We start from the raw sequence: 21,480 nt of genomic DNA, 5'->3' as shown, positions 1-21,480 counted from the left end.
AGAATCCCTTAGATCTAGACACTTGACCGAACCACGTAAAATAATAAGTACTGGTATTACCATCTTTGTTAGAAATCCTCTTGACTCTTTTATGCCAGATGAGGAGAAGGAGGAGATACATGTCAGTGTGCTCTGCTCCAGCTCTACTTCTGGACCGCAGGCCAGAGAGCAGCACCAAAGACTGTGTTGGAACTCTCTCTGTCCAGCTTTACAACTCTACAGATAGAAACTGACAAAAAATTCCCAGGTTATGGTGGGGAGTGGAGTGAGATCTCTTGTCAGTGTATCTGAGAAGGTGAGAGAGCAAGTATGGAAATAATTAGACATGTTCTGTTTGCTTCATTAGGCAGATCTAAACTACAGTTTGTGGTTCTATACATAGCCATCATGAAGCCAACTAACAATGCATTATATATAAGAAAACAACCTTCACCAAAAGTGGTTCAAGTCAGAGAAAGAGCGGCAGAGTTTTGTTCGAAAGGACTGTGATTGTCCATCATCCTTTTTAAGTTACATGAGATTTGGTTTGGCAGATTACCAGTTATTTTTTTCCCCAATACCTTCCTCCTTTATGAAGGATCTGGTAACTATAATAATATACGTGAAAATGTATGTACTTTCTCCTGGAAAGCCCATTAGAATTACACTGAAGCCTTTGGCTGGTCCTTCCACCTCATCACAGCCAAGGCATGGACAAGAATGCAGGGTTACTGCATCACACGGTAGCCCAAGGAAGAATGCTGGAACAGAACGGCATGTATCAGCAAGCTGAGAGGGCTAGGTTCTACAGTGACCTAAGGAGATGGGGAAATTGAATGGGATCAAGCAACTGAGAGAAAGGTCAGGGAGGGTAAAAGTCAAGTGCTTTAAGATAAATGGTTGTGAACCCAAGGGGCCTAATACTCTCTAGCAATAAATATGCTTGGGGAAAGAGGGCAGGCAGATGGAAGGGAAAAGTGAACAAAGTAATCAAGGGTAAGAAAGATATCAAATGAAACAACTGTTCTCAAGAAAGCACTACAAAAAACCAGAGGAAATTTATGAACTCTTTTGAGGCAAATGCAGAAGAGGACATTCTCTTTTCTCCTATTAACCTACCATAAGCTTCAGAGCAACAAACTGCATGGATTTTGGAAACCAAAGATCAGTGCTGATCACAGAAAAGTTACTGATAGGTGGGGCAAGTAACTGATTAACACTAAATGGAATCCTATTGGGAAATTAAACGTCCTACCTGATTCAAGATTCATGAGGGAAAAAGAGTTCAGATGTCAGAATAGTAGTAAATTTCCCTGGAGAAAAGGTGACCTTTAGAAGTGAACAGGGTTGACCTTGAACAGGTGTCAGAAATCACTACATTTGTGTAGTGGAAAGCACACAGGTTTTGGGAGTCCAGCTAGACCTGAGTTTTGATCTCAAATCTCCAACCTACTTTTAAATTTATTTATTACATAAACTTAGGCAAAGCATTTAAACTCTCTGAGTAATTTCCCCACCTACAAAGTCTGAATTAGAAATCCTATACCTATAGGGCTGCAAAGCCTCCATTACAATACCATATACATAATGAGTGCTACGTAAATGGTAGCTATTACTATTTTAAGTCTGAACCAAAATTAAAACCAAGATGACCTGAAATAGGGGAATTCTCAGAAATTCTTGAGTTGGGAAATAGTTGACAGAAAGAAAGTTATAAAAGCTTGGACACTACATATTCTAACATCAAATATCTAAATATCAAGAATGACAGATGAGCTCTAACTGTATTGCTTTTCATTAGTAGGACTTTTCTTCTCTGTTGTACAAAATGTAGTATATTTTCCACCAAGAATTTATGGATGGTGTTGTGAAAACCAATGCCATCACATGGGTCCTTACATTTAAATAATTTTAATATATTTTTTTAAAGAAGAAGAAAGTTTGAAGAAATCTAGCAATTTTACCTGATGAGGTCCTGAACTCGACTGTTAAAAGCATCACCTTGTGAGGGTTTGTTTTTCATTTCCTGTGTCGATATTTTTGGTGTAGCTGGCCGGCTGTTTCCATCTGGTCGATTGGCAATCAGGCAGGTAAAAACCACAGCACTGACTTTGAGAAGTCCAGTTGTCAAACCTTCAAAAACTTGCTTATTTGTATTTCTTCCCAAAATAGCATTATTTTCATCAGGAATATAAACCTAGATAGAAAAAAATACAGTAACTGTATTTCAGTAAAACCACCAGAAATGGACAGAGATAATTTGGAAACTTTCTGGAATCATAAGTAATTTTGAAATTGTAGAGGTGGCTAGCTAAATGTTTGGGTGTTGGTTCTGAAGTTCAGTTGCTGAGTTCAAGTCTCAGCTTTGTCCTTGCTAGTTGAGCGACGTTGGGCAGGTTACTACTTCCAAGCTTCATTTTCTCATTTATAAAACAGGGACAATGACAGTGCCTATATCTTAGGGTTCTTGTGAGGATTAAGTGAGCTAATCCACATAAAATGCTTAGCTCATGCCCAGGCATCTAGTAAGTACTCAATAACTATTATTTATTGAATTGAATAAATTATATTAAAAATTTGTATGAGCACAGAAAATGAACCAGTTGGTAAACTGAGAGCAGCACTGTTTTCTTGTTAAAGTGAATTCTAAAAATATCTAATCTAAATTTCTCTATTAAAATGAAATTTGTATTTATCACAAAAAGGCAAAACAATTTTTTCCTAATATATAGGATCATATTTGGCTATCTTTGTGTATAGTTTACAGGAAGTAACATGGTTAAAAGTTGGGACTAGGAGTTAGAACCTGGGTTTGTAATTGCGGCAGTAAATCAACCTGTGTAAATTCTTAGAACGATGTCTGGCACATAGGTAAGCCCTACAGACGTGTTATCTGCTACTACACTGCTACTCTTACTATGATTCTATTATTGCCGGGAGTAAATACTACTGTGTATGAACATCAGCTCTCATAGAGAAGGATGACTTCAGAAGTACAAGGGCTAAATACATAATTACCATGCTGGGAGCTCTGTGCCCTTGTTCTGCAATGCTGGCTACTTAAAGGTTACTCTTCCCAGGAAGAGGAGGGGCTGTCTCCTGAAGGCCTTACTACCAAGAAGGGGGCAGAGACAATAGGCTAAGGGTGGGACGAAAGAAGGTATGGACTTGGAATCAGATGGTACTATATTTAAGATCCAGTTTTTCTTCTAGCAGATTACATGACTTTAATAATTTTACATTTCGGAGATTTGGTTTCTATATCTGCCTACCTGCTGGGACTACTATAAAGCTCAAATAAGAAGACCAAGGGGAAAACACCTGGCAAACTATTACACTTGACAAATGCACTTACTTAGTAACAATCAGCCTTTGCTTATCCTCATTCTATACCTGCACCAGTTCTATTAGAAGATAGAGGAACAAATGACCACTTGGATTTAAAAAGAGGATCTTTAAAAACACAAGCAAATGTTCCTTCCATTCCTTTTGTTGTTGTTAATGTAGACATTCCATGAAAATCACTTTTCTGAGAATGGCCTGTTTAAGACTGTTGACCATAAGTTATCTCTGACCACTGAGCCATTCCGAAGCCCAAGTAATTAGAGTAGAATTTTTCTGCAGTGTGTGCTCCAGTTAACTGGTAAAAGTTCCCTTTGAAACTCTATAGCAGTTATAAAACAGTCACACAAACCTCTTCAGATTGTGACTAGTGTAACCTAGCCTGTCCCAATACAGAAGGTGGTATATGACGAATGGAGTTCAAACCTAGGATTTCTATATAGGTCAGAATGAGCAGCTTATGCTGCAATGAAACACTCCTCAAAAATGTCAGTGGCTTCAAACAATAAAGCTTTATTTTTCATTCATATGACATGTCCATGTCAGGCTGCCTGAGGCTCTGCTCTGCATCCCTGTTGTCCTTACTTTGGAGCCCAGGTGACAAAGCAACCACCATTTATAGCAACAAAGACCAAAAGAACTTTCTAAGACAATCAGAGTGTTTCAGTCTACACTGTTCTATATCTGCACTAGTCACATGTGGCTTTTGAGCACTGGAAATGTGGTTAATGTGACACAGGGACTGATTTTTTAATTTCAAATAATTTTATTTTTAATAGTGGCTAGTGTATCAGACAGTACAGAGCACTACAGGTCACAGTGGCAGAGAAGAAAAAAGATCTCTGCAAGGTCCCGCATCAACATTAAATGCATTACTTGAAAGTGACACCATTTTGGCTCACACCTGATTGGCTAGAAGTAATCACATAGTCCAACCCAACCACCAGGGAGCCAAGAAATGTCATCCTACTATGTACTTGGAAAGAGGGAAAGAAGCAGAACATTTGGTCCACAGTACTATTGACTGCATGGTTTTGTTAGTCCCATTATGACTATACGTATATTATTTATAGTTAAACTAGCATATGAGGATTGTATTTACTTTCTTATACAAATTTTTGGTTTTAGTCAGGTAACTTTTTTTGTATGCTGAATTTCCTATTTATCTGTCATTAATTCATTGTCAACCTTTCTGGTTAAAGTGGAATTTCCTCTCAAGTTCAACATCAGGGATTATTGGTCCTTTGTAGCCTCCTCAGTGGAGACATTCTTCCTGAAACCTACCACACCCCTGCACTAATCTGGCCTGCTTGCTCTATAAGCCCACTACAGGACTCTCATTCTGAGATTGTCCTTCATCTTCATCTTAAGAATTCCTCCCACCCCTTCCTGGTTTAGATTCCCTTTATTTCTTGGGTTCCACATCTTCTTTTTCTTCTCATTCTCTCATTTTGTTGAGGAATATATTGCAACAACTTCCTAAGAAAGGGTGCAGCACTGGGTGTTATACGCAACTAATGAATCATCAAAAACTAATGATGTACTGTATGGTGGTTAACTTAACATAATAATAATAATAAAAAGAAAGGGTGCATGGGGAAGAAAAATTTTGAGACCCGTGCGTCTGTAAATATCTTTCTTTCATCCTTATACTTGACTGATAGTTTGGCCGAATAGAGAATTCTTAGTTGGAACTACTTTTCCTTTGGAGTTTTGAAAGACTGCTCCCCTGTTTCCAACTTCAAGCACTGTTAAGAGGTCCAATCTAATTCTTAATATTTTTGTACATGGTCTGTTCCTTTCTGGGAACTTTTAGGAACTTCTTATCCCTGATTTCCTGTGTCTTGGTATAGGTCATTTTTTTGGGGGGGGGTGTAAAAACTCAGTGGTCTTTTTAATCAGAAAACCACGTTTCACTTATGGGGAAATTTCTTGCATTATTTCTTTGCTAATTTCCTCCCATTCATTTTCTCTGTTGGACTTTGGTCCTGAACTGAGCCTGTAATTTTCTTATATTTTGTTTTCTCCTGCCTTTCATCTCTTTGTTTTTTGTCTTACTTCTTAGGTGATTTCCTTAACTTTATTTTCCAGTCCTTCTACTGAGTTTTTCATCTGTTATATTTCTAATTTTCAGGAGCTCTTTTTTTTTTTTAAAGATTTATTTATTTATTTGAGAGAAAGAGAAAGAGCAGCATGTGTGGGGGAGTGTCAGAGGGAGAGGGAGAGAGAGAATCTCAAGCTGACTCTGCACTGAGCACAGAGCCCCACGTGGGGCTCACTCCTACCACCGAGCTGAAACCAAGAGTTGGACACTTAACTGAGGGAGCCACCCAGGCGCCCTAGCTTCAGGAGCTCTTTTTGGCTCCCTATGTTTTGTTTTTATAGTTTTTTGTTTTATGGATACAATATTTCTCATCTCTGTGAAATTATACTTTAAGATTTTATTTTGTTTCCTACATGGTCTCTGTCTCCTTTGAGTTCTTTCTCTGTACTTTAGGTTGTAAGCTTTCCTTAAATATGTGGTCATGTGGGGCTTTCTGTTCATACTCAAGACTGATACATACAGATTAGTGTATCAAAATCTTGATCCAGTCAAAAGCTGGATACAAACTCTGTGTGAAGGGCTTCAATTTGGGTGACTAAACAGAGACCTAGCTTTCCCAGTGAGGAATCCCAACTATTAGTATTTATATGTCTGTTCACCCAGGAGAGTTAGTTTCATAAGAATGAAATCCTGTATCTTCCAGGCCTGGAGTATAAAGATGGGCTGCCCATTTTTGCAGAGATTCATAGAAGAAGGAGGCTGAGTGGCTCATTATTTAAGGAATAGATTTTTCCTTAATCATTTTGTTTTTGTATGACTTTTTGTGCCTGTAGATGGTGTCCCCATGCCTGGGGTAACTTTGGTTCAAACTCTTGTCTTCTGCCACAGTTGCAGGGAGGAGGCCCTTGGCTGTATATATGGCAGATGAAATCCAGGGTAGCTAAACTGCCTCTTATTTATGTATTTATTTATGTATTTATTTATGTATTTAAAAGATTTTATTTATTTATTTGACAGAGAGAGAGACAGCAAGAGCAGGAACACAAGCAGGGGGAGGTGGGAGAGGGAGAAGCAGGCTTCCCGCTGAGCAGGGAGCCTGATGTGGGGCTCAATCCCAGGACCCTGGGATCATGACCTGAGCCGAAGGCAGACGCTTTATGACTGAGCCACCCAGGTGCCCTTTAGTTTTTTTTTTTTTTTTTTTTTTAATTTGACAGAGAGAGACACAGCGAGAGAGGGAACACAAGCAGGGAGAGAGGGAGAGGGAGAAGCAGGCTTCCCACTGAGCAGGGAGCCTGATGCAGGGCTTGATCCCAGGACCCTGGGATCAAGACCTGAACTGAAGGCAGATGCTTAATGACTGAACCACCCAGGCGCCCCATAAACTGCCTCTTATTTAGACTGCCAACCAACTGCCCTCTTTCCAGCCCCACTTTCATCCTCATCTTCTGAGAAACCTGGTGGCTCTAATTCTTGTGCCTTCTACTGGAGTTCTGTGGCACAAATTTTCTCCTGACAGTTTTCTTCCTGTTAATTTAGGTTTTAGCTTTCAGGTAACTGTCTTTCAACTATCTGCTTTCCAGATTAAAACATATTTGCTTTCCTTTTCTTCCCATTCTCTTTGTTTTTGAGGATTCAGGCCTGTATCTATCTACTGTAATATTAGCAGGGCCCCCAGGCAGAGAAAATGTAACTTCTGTGTTCAAATTGGCCGCATTTTAAAATTAACTCAATAAATCCACCAAAAACACAACTTGCATTTTTCTTTTATACACTACAGAGAGAATATGAGAAATACATTTCTGGGTACTGTCAGGTTTCTCCATCATCACAAATTTTCATAATCCTTTCTTTTCGAGAAACTTGTACTCATTTTCATCAGGTATTTCAAATAAAACACTATGCATGTGTATTTGGCAATCTTTCGTTTAATTAGAAGTACTTTATCCACGAATTGCATCTTTAAAGAATATAGTTGAGAATTAAGAAAAAATAAAATCTGAGATACCAAAATTAATGTCATTTATTTAATCACTTGCTTATCTGATATTTGTATATCTACTATGTAAGTGATCAAGGGATCAGAGTGATGTTCTGTTCACCATAAGGGTCATTTGGACCCCACGGACTCTGATTTTACAAAAACTGCAACAAGCTGTGGCTTCGTGGTTATAGAAGAACAGAAAGAACAAATAAGAGAAAAGTGGTGACCATTTTAGGAGCAGGCAGTAGCAAAATGTGACACCAATTCTGGAAACACAAGAAAGCACATATATGAGTGCAAAAAGGCACTTCAATGTGAGACTCAGTTATTTCTATGACTCGCTCATCTTTACTTCTTCTGATATTATTACTTACTATATATCAGTATAACTGCTTATGCTCAAAATGACAACCTAAAGATAACCCCCCCAAAAAAGGGGTATAAGCCATACTCACTGGGCGGGGGGTAAGAGAAAGAAGGATGGAGATTAACATCTATGAGGTTTTTCTACTAAGCCAAAAATGCTTAAGCATTTTTCTTATATCATCACATTTAATTTTTACAGATTAATAAATCAAGTTCAGAGATATCGAGGACATGCTAGTTAACAGAAGGTCTGGGACTTGAACCTGAGTTTATTAGACTTTAAAGCCCATGTGCTTTCTCTTACCCCACACTGACTTCCTCTCATTGGGTACCTCTTTTACTGAGGATTCTGCAGAATCTCTGTCTTTGGTGGAGGGAAGTGAAAATTGGTCATGGGCCAAACATTGTTTTTCTGATGCTTCTTCCATTAAAAAAAAAAAAAGAAGAAGAAGAATTCTATGAGCTTTATCTTGGCCAAAGGGTAAGAAAATATTATATTTAAGGGTTGTTGGGATAAATCTGGGTTAAAAAACTGTCAATGTGGTTTGAGCATCAAATGTCACTTCTTCACTGGCCCTAAGAAAATAAGCTCAGTGTAAAGTAAATCAGATATATTTTTACGATATTCTTATATTCTTTGTCCACCACTGACAACTTTTGATTTTCTATTTCATTGGGGAGTTCTACTTAATTTTAGAAACACCATTTGGCAGTTTCTCATAAAGTAAACACAAATTGAAAAACTTCTCAACAATCTGGCAGTTAGATGAAGAATCCTTATGGCCTGCAGGAGCCAAGCTTCCCTTGTTAGGCTTGCTGCACTGAATCCTGGGACTTCAGACCTAGGTCTAAAGGCCCTCACTGTACTGAACAGTCTTTTATTTTCTCCCCATAATTTTCTAGTTTCCAACAGTCTAAGTTAGCCTGACATTCAGTTCAGTCCCTCATCGTATTTTTCCATAGTATTCTGTGCATGTATATGTGTATTTTCTCATTTAGTATTGATCCCTTCACTGCTGAGAACAGAGTTTTCTTTTGCTTGTAATCTTGGTGAAGTCTTTTTTGGTCTCATCAGGACATTTTATTCAAATGGCCATAGAAATTTTCCTTATCCTTCTATATAGATTTTTCTTTTGCTGGTTTTAAATCATTTAACAGCAATGCTTTAATAGGAAACCAATGTTTCATCTAGGAAAGAATAATTTTCTTTTTTTTTAAGATTTTATTTATTTATTCCTAAGAGACAGACGGGGGGTGGGGAGGCAAGGCAGAGGGAGAAGCAGGCTCCCCGTTCAGCAGGGAGCCCAATGCGGGACTCGATCCCAGGATCCCGGGACCACAACCTGAGCTGAAGGCAGACGCTTAACCAACTGAACCACCCAGGCACCCATAGGAAAGAATTTCAAAATTGCCTAAATTAAGGTAAGGAGGGGCTTATCTTCAGTGAGACAAAAAGGTTCTTTCTCGTCTTTAAAAATGAGATTTGATGAAAAGAAACTTGCAGGAGAAGGTACCTATACTGTAAGGATAATGTATTCAGAGCAATACTCCATACTGTTTTTTGTCTAGTTGGCTATCACTGTTACTTGCCAGAGGTAAAATAACTCATTAGCAGCCTGCTCTTTGGGGACACTTAGTAGATGAAAGGCACACCTAGAGTTCTGATACATGTTTATAGACCTACACTGGAGTTTGAACATCCTTCCAGCACAGTTGCTTGGCCAAGGGCACATTGCAAGTTGAGGGCCCTGTCCTTTAGGAAAGGTGTGCTAGCAAAATCCTCCCCTCCCCCCTGCTCACTGCCCTGACCTACTGCACACCTGGCTTACCTGAATCTGGAACACATTCCATCCTGGGGTGGGTGGTCTGTGAAGGGCAGGGGAAGGTTACCTTCCCAGAATGCAGCAGTGCTTCTAACTACCACCTGTTGGTATGTACCAGGCCTGGCCTGGGAAAAAACAGAGCTATGTAGCTTTTGGCTCTTCTGAATCTGTCACTCCTGAGGCAGAAATCTAAAACCACAATTTTTCTCCAATGGATGAAAGGTATTTCCTTTAGTATATTTCTTCAGAATACACTGGTGTGGTCATTATCTTATAGTAGCAAATTACAAAGTGATTTCATGTACATATTCTTACTATAAAATGTCTCCTTCCTCTCAAAAGATATTTGACCTTTGTAAAATCTGCAGATATTTCATATAGTTTTAGATCTAGAAAGAACCTCACAATCAATTATTTTTTTCATTTTATATTTGAGGAAACCATGGTCCAGAGGAGAAGACTTTCCTGAGGATAAAGAAACCATCAGGTTGGAATAAGTACTGTGCTGCTTCTCTAAACCTACTCCAAGGAGAAATCCAATATTTATAGGACCAAGCCCCGAGGCAAAGTGTTTTAGCAAAATTAAATTAAAAGTCATTATCACTTTTAAAAGGCAAATTCACATTCTTTACCCACCACTACCTCACACTACCAGTTTCAAAAACTTTCTACATTCTTTTTTGAAACACAGAAAGATGCTTTTCTTAGTAGTACAAATCCATCCTTCTGTAACATGATTCCATGAGAGAGAAAATTAACTTGGTAATCCAGTGGTAATTCTATCCAAATGATTTTTAGTATTGTGAAGTTGAATTTATGTATTTTTAAGTTGTATAGTGTATTTGTTCACAATGGTCAGTATATGAACTAAGTTCACTGAGAACCAATAAGAGATTGTTTAGAGATAAAGGCTTAACTCAAGAACCAAGAAAAATCTCAAGTAAACAACCTAACCTTACACTTAAAGGAGCTAGAAAAAGAACAACAAACGAAGCCTAAAGCCAGCAGAAGGGAGGAAATAATAAAGATCAGAGCAGAAATAAATGAAAGAGAAACTAAAGAAAAAAAAAACAACACAATAGAACAAATCAATGAAACTAGGAGATGGTTCTTTGAAAAAATTAATAAAAATGATAAACTTCTAGCCAGACTTATCAAAAAGAAAAGAGAAAGGACCCAAATAAATAAAATCACAAAGGAGAGAGAAGAAATAACAACCAACACCACAGAAATACAAACAATTATAAGAGAATATTACGAAGAACTAACTATATGCCAACAAATTGGACAACCTGGAAGAAACAGATAAAAAACTCCAAACAAACGAAAGTCCAGGACCAGATGGCTTCACAGGTGAATTCTACCAAACATTTAAAGAAGAATTAATACCCATTCTTCTCAAACTATTCCAAAAAATAGAAAAGGAAGGAAAACTTTCAAATTCATTCTATGAGGCCAGCATTACCCTGATACAAACCAGGTAAAGACTCCACTAAAAAAGAGAACTAAAAGCCAACATCCCTGATGAACATGGATGCAAAAATTCTCAATAAAATACTAGCGAACTGAATCCATTAATACATTAAAAGACTCATTCACCATGATCAAGTGGGACTTATTATTCAATACTCAATCAATCAACATGATACACCACATTAATAAAAGAAAGGATAAGAGCCATACGATCATTTCATGAGACGCAGAAAAAGCATTTGACAAAGTATAACAACTACTTATGATAAAAACCCTCAACAAAGTAGGTTTAGAGAGAATACCTCAACATACTTCAACATAATAAAGGCCATATATGAAAAATCCACAGCTAATATCATTCTCAATGGGGAAAAACTGAGAGCCTTACCTCTATGGTCAGGAACAAGACAGGGATGTCCACTCTTACCACTGTTATTTAACATACTACTGGAGGTCCTAGCCATAGCAATCAGACAATGAAGTAAAATAAAAGGTATCCAAATTAGCAAGTAAGAAGTACAACTTTCACTATTTGCAGATGACATGTTACTTTATATAGAAAACCTGAAAGACTCCACCAAAAAACTGCTAGAACTTATTCACGAATTCAGTAAAGTTGCAGGATAAAAAAAATCAATGTACAGAAATCTGTTGCGCTTCTACACACCAACAATGAAGCCGCAGAAAGAGAAATTAAGGAATCAATCCATTTACAATTGCACCAAAAACAGTAAGATACCTAGAAATAGACCTAGCCAAGGAGGTGAAAGACTTGTACTCTGAAAACTATAAACACTGACGAAAGAAATTAAGATGACACAAAGAAATGGAAAAACATTCCATGCTCATGGACTGGAAGAACAAATATTGTTAAAATGTCCATATTACCCAAAGCAATCTACACATTTAATACAATCCCTATTAAAATACCAAAGCATCTTTTCACAGAGCTAGAACTAACAATCATGAAATCCTAAACAATCCTAGAATAAAAGACCTTGAAGAGCCAAAGCAACTGTGGAAAAGCAAAGCAAAGCTGGAGGCATCACAATTCTGGAATTCAAGTTATATTACAAAACTGTAGTGATCAAGACAGTATGGTACTGGCACAAAAAAAGACACATAGGTCAAGGGATTAGAATAGAAAACCAGAAATGAACCCACAACTATATGGTCAATTAATCTTCAACTAAGTAGGAAAGATTATCCAATGGGAAAAAGACAGTCTCTTCAGCAAATGATGTTGGGAAACCTGGAGAGCAACATGCAAAAGAATGAAACTGGACCACTTTTTTACATCAGACACAAAAATAAATTCAAAATGACTAAAGACCTAAAGGTGAGACCTGAAACCATCAAAATCCTAGAGGAGAACCCAGGCAGTAACCTCTCTGACATCAGCCACAGCAATATCTTTCTAGATATGTCTCCTGAGGCAAGGGAAACAAAAGCAAAAATAAACTATTGTGACTTCATTAAAATAAAAAGCTCTCCACAGGCAAAGGAAGCAATCAACAAAACTAAAAGGCAACCTACAGAATGGGAGAAGATATTTGCAAATGACATATTCAATAAAGGGTTAGTATCCCAAAATATAAAGAACTTATACAACACCAAAAAACAAACAATACAATTAAAAAATGGGCAGAAGACATGAACTGACATTTCTCCAAAGAAGACATATAGATGGCTAAGAGACATGGAAAGATGTTCAACATCACTCATCATCAGGAAAATGCAAATTGAAACTACAATGAGATATCACCTCACACCAGTCAGAATGGCTAAAATTAACAACACAAGAAACAACAGGTGTTGGGGAGTATGTGGAGAAAAGGGAACCCTCTTGCACTGTTGGTGGGCATGCAAACTGGTGCAATCAATCACTCTGGAAAACAGTAGGGAGGGTCCTTAAAAACTTAAAAATAGAACTACCCTGTGATCCAGCAATTGCACTATGAGGTATTTACCCAAAGAATATATAATACTAATTCAAAGGGATACATGCACCCTGATGTACTATAGCCAAATTATGGAAACAGCCCAAGTGCCCATCAACTGATGAATGGATAAAGATGTGGTATATATATACAATGGAATATTACTTGGCCATAAAAGAATGAAATCTTGCCATTTATAATGACATGAATGGACCTAGAGAGTATAATGCTAAGCAAAGTAAGTCAGAGAAATACCATATGATTTCACTCATACAGGGAATTTAAGAAAAAAAACAAACAAGCTAAGGGGAAAAAGAACAGAGAGGGAGGCAAACCAAGAAATAGACTTGTAAGTATAGAGAATAAACTAATGGTTACCAGACTGGAGGTGAGTGGGGGGATGGGTGAAATCAGTGATGGGGAACAAGGAAGGCATTTGCTGTGATGAACACCAGGTGTTGTACGGAAGTGTTGAGTCACTATATTGTACACCCGAAACTAACATTACACTGTAGGTTAACTAACTGAAGTTTAAACAAAAATTAAAAAAAAAAAAAAGAAGAAGAAAGCACCTCTTAAGACAGTGTCAGAGTAAGGAAAAAAAGGGCAAAAAATGTAGGACTCCAACAGCAAAATAGGTTTCTATATTGTTGGCACCATTTTATTTCCTTTAGTTACTGTCATTAGATGTACAAGTTTTTTCCTATTGATATTTTATAAAACATCTATGCTTATGTTTTTTTTTAAAGATTTTATTTATTTATTTGACAGAGAGAGAGACAGGAGAGAGGGAACACAAGCAGGGGGAGTGGGAGAGGGAGAAGCAGGCTTCCCGCTGAGCAGGGAGTCTGATGCGAGGCTTGATCCCAGGACCCTGGTATCATGACCTGAGCCGAAAGCAGACGCTTAATGACTGAGCCACCCCGGTGCCCCATGCTTATGTTTTTTATGCATAAAAACAGAACTAATGAAAGATACTTACCCTGATGATTTACTTGGCTTCGAAGTATAAAAACAAATCAACTAGGAATAGCTAATAGTTTTCAACATCTTTTTTAATTCCACAAATAATATTATGACTGTATTAAAGACAGCGTTACATTTTATCCCAAATATTAATTCCCTTTCTAATAATTTGTAACTTCTAGTCTCTGTTTAAATATTTCATGCAAAGTCCTAAATGATATAGTTTTAGCAAACTTTAGAGTACATGCCTTAGTGGTCATGATGCTTGGAAATATCTTGGTTTTAAATGTTGAATCATATCATTCTTCTGCTCCAAACACTCCCTGGCTCTTACCTCTTGTAAACTAAAAGCCTAAAACCTCATAATGGCCAACAAGGCCTTTCCTGATCTATTGGCTCAGTTACTTCTCTAAATTCATATACTACATCCTGCTCTGTCTCTTGTCTCTATTCAAATGCTACCCTATCCTTAAGCCTTTGTAGACTACCTTTTTAAAGTAACATTCTGGGCGCCAGGGTGGCTCAGTTGTTAAGTGTCTGCCTTCAGATCAGGCCATGGTCCCAGGGTCCTGGAATCGAGTCCCACATCGGGCTCCCTGCTCGGCAGGAAGCCTGCTTCTCCCTCTCCCACTCCCCCTGCTTGTGTTCCCTCTCTCGCTGTGTCTCTCTCTGTCAAATAAATAAATAAAATCTTAAAAAAAATAAAGTAACATTCTTTTCCCCCAAACCACCTTCTCTTTACTGTTTACTCAGCTTTATTTTTGTTCCATTGCAATGGTCATCTCCTAAAATGCATTTCCTCTTTCCCCCAACTAGAATATAAGCTCCATAAGGGCAAGACTTTGTTTACTTCTCTGTTCTTGGTCCTAAAACAACATTGACTAGTATAGGTGTTCAAAAAATATTTGTTGATTGCATGCAGATATAGATTTTCAATTAAAAAGACCATCCAATGACTGTGACTCATTCAGAAGATCAATCAATAATAAATAAATCAACAAAACCAGCACTTAAAAAAGAAGTATAGTATGTAGTCACCTTGGGTAATTTGTAAAGTGAATAAGAAGAACAAAGGAATTTTGCAGGTTTACACACTCCTTGTCCACATAATACCCTATTCTTCTTCACCTCTTATTCCTCTTTCGGTTGCTGCAGTCCATGTGATAAGTCTTCTGTCTTCCCCATAATGTAAGTTTTATGCCTCAACCGAGCGCCTGGGAATGCTCTGCTTTATTACACTAACCACAGTGCATTTTAAATGTCTCTTACCTGTCCTTCCTACTAGACTGTGAGCTACTATTTGGCTCTATACTTCCAGTGCCTATGGTCTAGTTTGTGCTTCTAAATATTTGTGCAATGAAAGAATAAGTAGCATCTAGAGGCATTTAGAAAGCAGCTTTGGTATGCTGAGAGTACTTTGTTGGGATCCAGGAGGCCCGAGTCTCAGTCTAGCTTACCCACTAGTACCAGCATGACCTGTGTGTCTCCAGTTCCTCTTCTATAAAATCAGGGAATTCAGCTTTCACTAATATTTACTGAGAGTCTACTGGGAGTAAGATGATGAATGAAATGTTTTTATATGCATGTCTCATTAAATGTTTATAGCAACCCTCTAATATATCTATTATTCTCCCTTTATGCCAATGAGAAAACAGAAGCTCAGAAAGGTTAAGCAACTTGCATAAGATTGTGAAGTCAGTAAATGATGGAATAGTTTCTCAATTAGACACTAGATTCTATGTTTAGTGATTTAGCCCACTCAACATCATTGTATCTTCCTGGTATGAGGTTAGACTGGTTAATCACTAAGGCCTCCTTGAATCCTCAGATTCTATGATTCTGTAGAACTTTATTTATGATCATGAAGTTATCTAAGTAAAGTCATCTACCTGGAATACAAACAAGAACCAGGAAATAACAAAAACAATGAAAAAGGAGATGGAAGCAGGCATACTAATGCCAGTGAGAAAATAGTTAACCAGTGAAAACGGAGGTAGAATAATACCACTCCTTAGGAAATTACATAATAATAATGCTAGAGGAAGGAACTTGAAGAACAGAGAATCAGAGACTCTCAGCATTGGACAGCTCCATAGTTAGGTTAGTATCTGGTTCATCTTCTCAGACCATAGAGGGATTTCTTAATATGGGTCTGACATCCTCAGCCACAGGGTACTCACTGAGGCAGGGCTTTCCAATTTTAGATAGTTCTAATTATTGTGTTTAAGGCAATGTCTGTCCCTGCTGCCAGCCCTGTTAGCTCCTCACCAACCCGCTGGTCATTGGTCTCCTCATTCCTCTGTGGCAGGAGTGCTGCCATTTCCTAGGAGAACCATTCAGAAATTTCAAAACAGGTCTCATGTATACTGAGTCCCAGTTTCTTCATTTGTTTCTTACATGGCATGATTTATACTTCCTTTACCTATCTAGTTATTCTCTATTCTGCAGAGGGACTATCATCCTCTTGTTCTAGAATACTATTCAACTACATGCTATCACAGGTTTTTCAGAAGTCATGCAACACCCCTAACACACTAAGTTCACAGTCATCTAAAACCTATCGGTCTTTCCTCTAACCTTGAGTATCTTTTACATTGATGCAACAGAGAAGCTAAAAGTACTACCACACCTTATACTCTGGAGCTAATTTTTTTCAGACTAAATGCCAGACCATCGGATCTTTATCAGATAGATCTCTATCACTCCAAAAATGATCTGTCCCTCCCACTTCTGTATAAAAGCGATATGCCTGCTTTCTATGCTTCTCACACACCAGACTTAAGCCTGAATTCTCTGAATGCACAGAGCCAACCAAGGAACCAATGCTGGGATACATCTTACCATAACAGCTTTCATTCTCTTTTGGAAACTCAAACCGTGCCATTTGTAAAATGGAAGCAACTGGGACTAATGGGCTGGGGGTAAGCAATGTGCGAAGGGGAGAGGGGTGTGTGTGTGTGTGTGTGTGTGTGTGTGTGCAAACACTTGCACATGTGTATGCCTACACTTTCACAGATTTATAAGTGTCCATTCTAATATTTCCATTTGGTTCATCTTTGTATCTTCAATTTCTTTGCTGATAGATTTTCTATTTTGTCATTTGTTTAAGCGTATTTGTGATTGCATGTTGAAGCATTTTTATGATAGCTGCTTTAAAATCCTGTGAGATAATCACAGTATCTATTTGGCTGTCTTTTCTCACTCAGCTATAAATTTTCCTAGCTCTTGATATGATGACTTATTTTTAAATTGTGTCTTGGACAACAATAGCCAAACTGTGGAAAGAGCCAAGATGTCCATTGACAGATGAATGGATAAAGAAGATGTGGTATATATACACAATGGAGTATTATGCAGCCATCAAAAGGAATGAGATCTTGCCATTTGCAACGATGTGGATGGAACTGGAGGGTGTTATGCTGAGTGAAATAAGTCAATCAGAGAAAGACATGTATCATATGACCTCATTGATATGAGGAATTCTTAATCTCAGGAAACAAACTGAGGGTTGTTGGAGTGGTGGGGGGTGGGAGGGATGGGGTGGCTGGGTGATAAGACACTGGGGAGGGTATGTACTATGGTGAGCGCTGTGAATTGTGCAGGACTGTTGAATCTGTACCTCTGAAACAAATAATGCAATATATGTTAAGAAAAAATAAAAAGAAGAAGATAGCAGGAGGGGAAGAATGAAGGGGAATAAATCGGAGGGGGAGATGACCCATGAGAGACGATGGACTCGGAAAAACAAACTGAGGGTTCTAGAGGGGAGAGGGGTGGGGGGATGGGTTAGCCTGGTGATGGGTATTAAAGAGGGCACGTTCTGCGTGGAACACTGGGTGTTATGAACAAACAATGAATCATGGAACACTACATCAAAAACTAATGATGTTTTGGTGATTAACATAACAATAAAAAATTTAAAGAAAAAAGTGTGTCTTGGACATTTGGATATTAGGTTATAAGACTCTGGATCTTACTTAAATCTTGCATTTTAGACTACCTCCCCTGATAACACACTGATGGGGGGAGGGGATGACATGTTGTTACTGTCAGGTAGGGATGGAAGTCCAGGTTGCCCACTTGGCCTTCACTGACATCCCCAGGGGGACGGGAGAGTATCCCATTCTTGTTCGGTGAGAGTAGGAGTTCAGGCTCCTCACATAGTTTCTGCACTGATACCACACTAGTTGGGAGTGGGAGAGGGAGCATGTTACTTTCCCCCAAGTGGCCTCCACAGGAGGGTGGTGGTGAAGTCCCAGCTTCCCACTCAACCTTCTCTGAAACCAACATAGTGCAAGTGCATTGCACGAGTGCTTAACTGCTTCTTAAGGCCTCAGATTTTTCCAGAGAGTAACACCCACTGTCACTTCACAGGGATTTGTCTTGTAGCAGTAGTAGTAGTGGTGGGAAAGGCAGTAGTGCAAGGGACAGCTGACGATTCGTGATCCATCAGCAATGTAAGCTGCAGTGCTGACACCTCACCCAGATCCTCACACTTGACCCACACAATACTCGCACAGAGCAGTACTACTATGCCTATTTTCAGAAAAGAAAACTAGGGTTTAGAGAGGTTAAATTATGGCAGAGTCAGGCTCTCAATCTAGGCAGTCTCCCTGCCTGCGCCTGAGCCTTTAACTACTTGACTGTACCACAGTGAGGGTTAATCAAGATGACACGTGGAAGTACTTGGAAATTAGAAAGCACTAAACAATTGCAAGGGAATTTTTATTACCACTTTCCAGAGTACTCACGCAAGTGACCATGATTAGGTAAATGAAAGTTCAGGCTTCATCCAATGTTAATCATTTAAACATTGTTTCCCTTTGTAACAGCCACTCAAAAGACGATGCTTCATATTCAGCAAAAGCTGCAAGCAAGTACCTCTGAAAGTTCCAGAGGTAGAACTTTGGGAAAATATACATACATATTACTTTCTCATAGGCATTTCTACATTTTGCATATATAGAAATGAGAGCTGAATTTTGGTGTAATCTCTTCAGAAAGGTTTAAGGTGAAACTTTTGAGGAGAGACAGGTTATGGATAATCACTGAGCCATGCTTATCTACTTTATAAAAAGGAGATTAACACTGTGGAGAAACTCCTTCAGTTTAAGGAAGTACTTTTTTTCTTATTTATTATGTTATGTTAATCACCATACATTACATCATGAGTTTGTGATGTTCCATGATTCATTGTTTGCGTATAACACCCAGTGCTCCATGCAGTTTGTACCCTCCTTAATACCCATCACCAGGCTAACCCACCTACCCCCAGAACCCTCAGTTTGTTTCCTGTAGTTAAGGAAGTACTTATATGTAGATCCCATGAAGTACATGAATTCACACAAGAAAGGAAACATGTCATCCACATTTCACCTATATTTCAAATAACAGTATAATTCTCTGATCCACAAAACACATTAGCCTACAACAATTTCTTTCATTCACTTATCAAATATTTTTCAAATACTATGTCCTAGGCTCTAGGACAAGCTCAATGGTGAAGATAAAGATTTAGTTTCGCTCTCAAGAGTTCACAGGTAAATATACCAGAATTAGAGTACCACGTGGTAAGTGCGGCAACCCTAGAAATAAACTCATGGCACTGTGAGGACTGGTGCAAGGAACACTGTCCAAAGGAGGTACCTCCTGAGCTGAGTCTCACAGCAAGGGATGAACTTTGCTTGGTGGGGTGGTGGTGGTGTGGGGCAGCAGAATGCACCAAAGCAAACAGCGTGAAAAAAGGCATCAGAGTGTGTGGACACTCAGGGAGCTGCAGGTTACTGCCAGAGCAGCGGAAAATCAGACGGTCAGATCACAGAGGCCTGGGGCGCTTCATTAAGGAGTTTAGCTCTTAATCTAGAAGGTCAGCCAGTGAAGGATTCATTTCATAAAGGGGAGTTGTCATAATGTGTAGGCTGTTATGGAAGAGGTTAAAACTAAAGGCCGGGAAGGAGGCTACTGTATTGTTACAAATGAGAGATGATGGGGAATGGAGAATAATCTGATTAAACTGCATATCTGGGGAGTGGGGAGGAAGGAGTTATTCACCAGGATAGGGAACAGAGGAGAAGGGAGGACAGTCCCAGTTTTGGACATGCCAAGTTTCGGATACTAGGTATGGAGATGCTGATTTGGGATCATCAGGGTATGGATAATAGTTGAAACCATAAACTGTCCATGAAGATTGTACAGCTTGACAGGGAGGAGAAGAAAAACTCAAAAAGGAATCCTGGGAAACATCAACATGTGCAAAATGGCCCACTGGAAGGACAGTCCAGAGAGAGACTTACATAAACCAAAGGAGGGAAGATTTTCAACCTGGAAATCACTGGCGATCTTGGTGAAAGCACTCTGAGTAGATGGTGGGAGGAAAAGCCCAAGTACAGTGGATAGAAAGTGAATGTGTAGTGATGAAATGAAAAGGGTGGAGGCAGATAGCTCTTTAAGATGCTTGGTTGTGACAGAAAGGGGTGGTAAGTGGGACAGAAACCTGTGAGCTGTGCCTTCTCTTGTATTGGGGAAAGAATAGGGCCTAATGACAGTGAAACAATAAAGCCTGATGATGCTGGGGTCTTACACGTGATAGCTCAGTTTTTGGCAGTTTGGACAAAAACACATGCAGGAATTAAACTGTCAGAAAAATATGGAAGTGTTAGTCTCAAGACAGGTAATCTGCTCCAACAAAGAAGCCCGATTTTCCCAAGTTAATGACAGGCAATAGTAAATTTTCAAAATTATATCATTTACTTGTTTTTCTAAAAATACCTATCAAATATCTATTAAACTTTATGTAAAACACAATTTTAAGAAAGGTTTCAGTCTTCCCCTTTCACAACATTGATCTGGGGAACAAATCCCCGTATATTTCTTAGGGCAAGCACTAAATCTCAAAGGAAGGGAGAATACGTGTGATTTGAAAAAAGTGTTCTAGAGTCTGTCTCTATTCCCACAGAGCCACTCTAGGAAGGCAGTTCAGTAAATATTAGTTTAAGTGTCTCAATGTGTCCAGTACAAGGTTTGGAGGCAAAAGCAATGGATTTTAGTATGGTTTCCCCATTAAGTTTGTATGTGGCCTTGCATGAGTTATTTAAGACTCTGAGTGTGTTCCCTCACCTGAAACTTGAAAGGGTTGTATGAGAGAATCCTTAAAGTTCTTAACAGCTCTTGATATTTTATGATATGTTGACAAGTGGGTCTAAGGTTGTTGATTTAGCTTTTCTTTTCTCTTTATTTGGTGATTTTCAAGAGCATATGGAAAGATATCCTTCCATGCGTCCTGTTCCAGACATTCACCACACTGTTCCCACCTGCCTAATTCCTACGTAGGTTTGGTTTCCAACACCACTTCCTCAATGAAGCCTTCTCCAACCTTCCTATTAGGAAGGAATCTCTCCTTTCTCTGACCTCTCAGAACACCTGATCTTTACTTTGCTTATGGCATTCTTTGCTTTGACATTCATATTTTATTTTACTAGACCAGAGGATGGTGCACATTTTCTATAAAGGGCCAGATAATAAATATTTTGTGCTTTGTATATCACACAGTCTGTAACACAACTA

General features: G+C 38.7%; 1 protein-coding gene across 4 annotated transcripts in view; it reads right to left on the bottom strand.

Annotated features, from left to right (window-relative positions):
* The window catches only part of SCAPER (S-phase cyclin A associated protein in the ER), a 537,265-nt gene that overhangs the window by 74,090 nt on the left and 441,695 nt on the right, over positions 1-21,480 (bottom strand). For all 4 annotated transcript variants that reach the window (XM_027570918.1, XM_027570921.1, XM_027570919.1 and 1 more), the window contains exon 26: positions 1,944-2,176. In XM_027570918.1, coding sequence (XP_027426719.1) covers positions 1,944-2,176 — 233 coding nt within the window. The remainder of the gene's footprint in view (positions 1-1,943; positions 2,177-21,480) is intronic.

The sequence above is a fragment of the Zalophus californianus genome, chromosome 6, assembly GCF_009762305.2.
Source record: "Zalophus californianus isolate mZalCal1 chromosome 6, mZalCal1.pri.v2, whole genome shotgun sequence".
In the NCBI taxonomy this organism is placed as follows: Eukaryota; Metazoa; Chordata; class Mammalia; order Carnivora; family Otariidae; genus Zalophus; species Zalophus californianus.
This window is presented reverse-complemented; position numbering and strand designations above follow the sequence as displayed.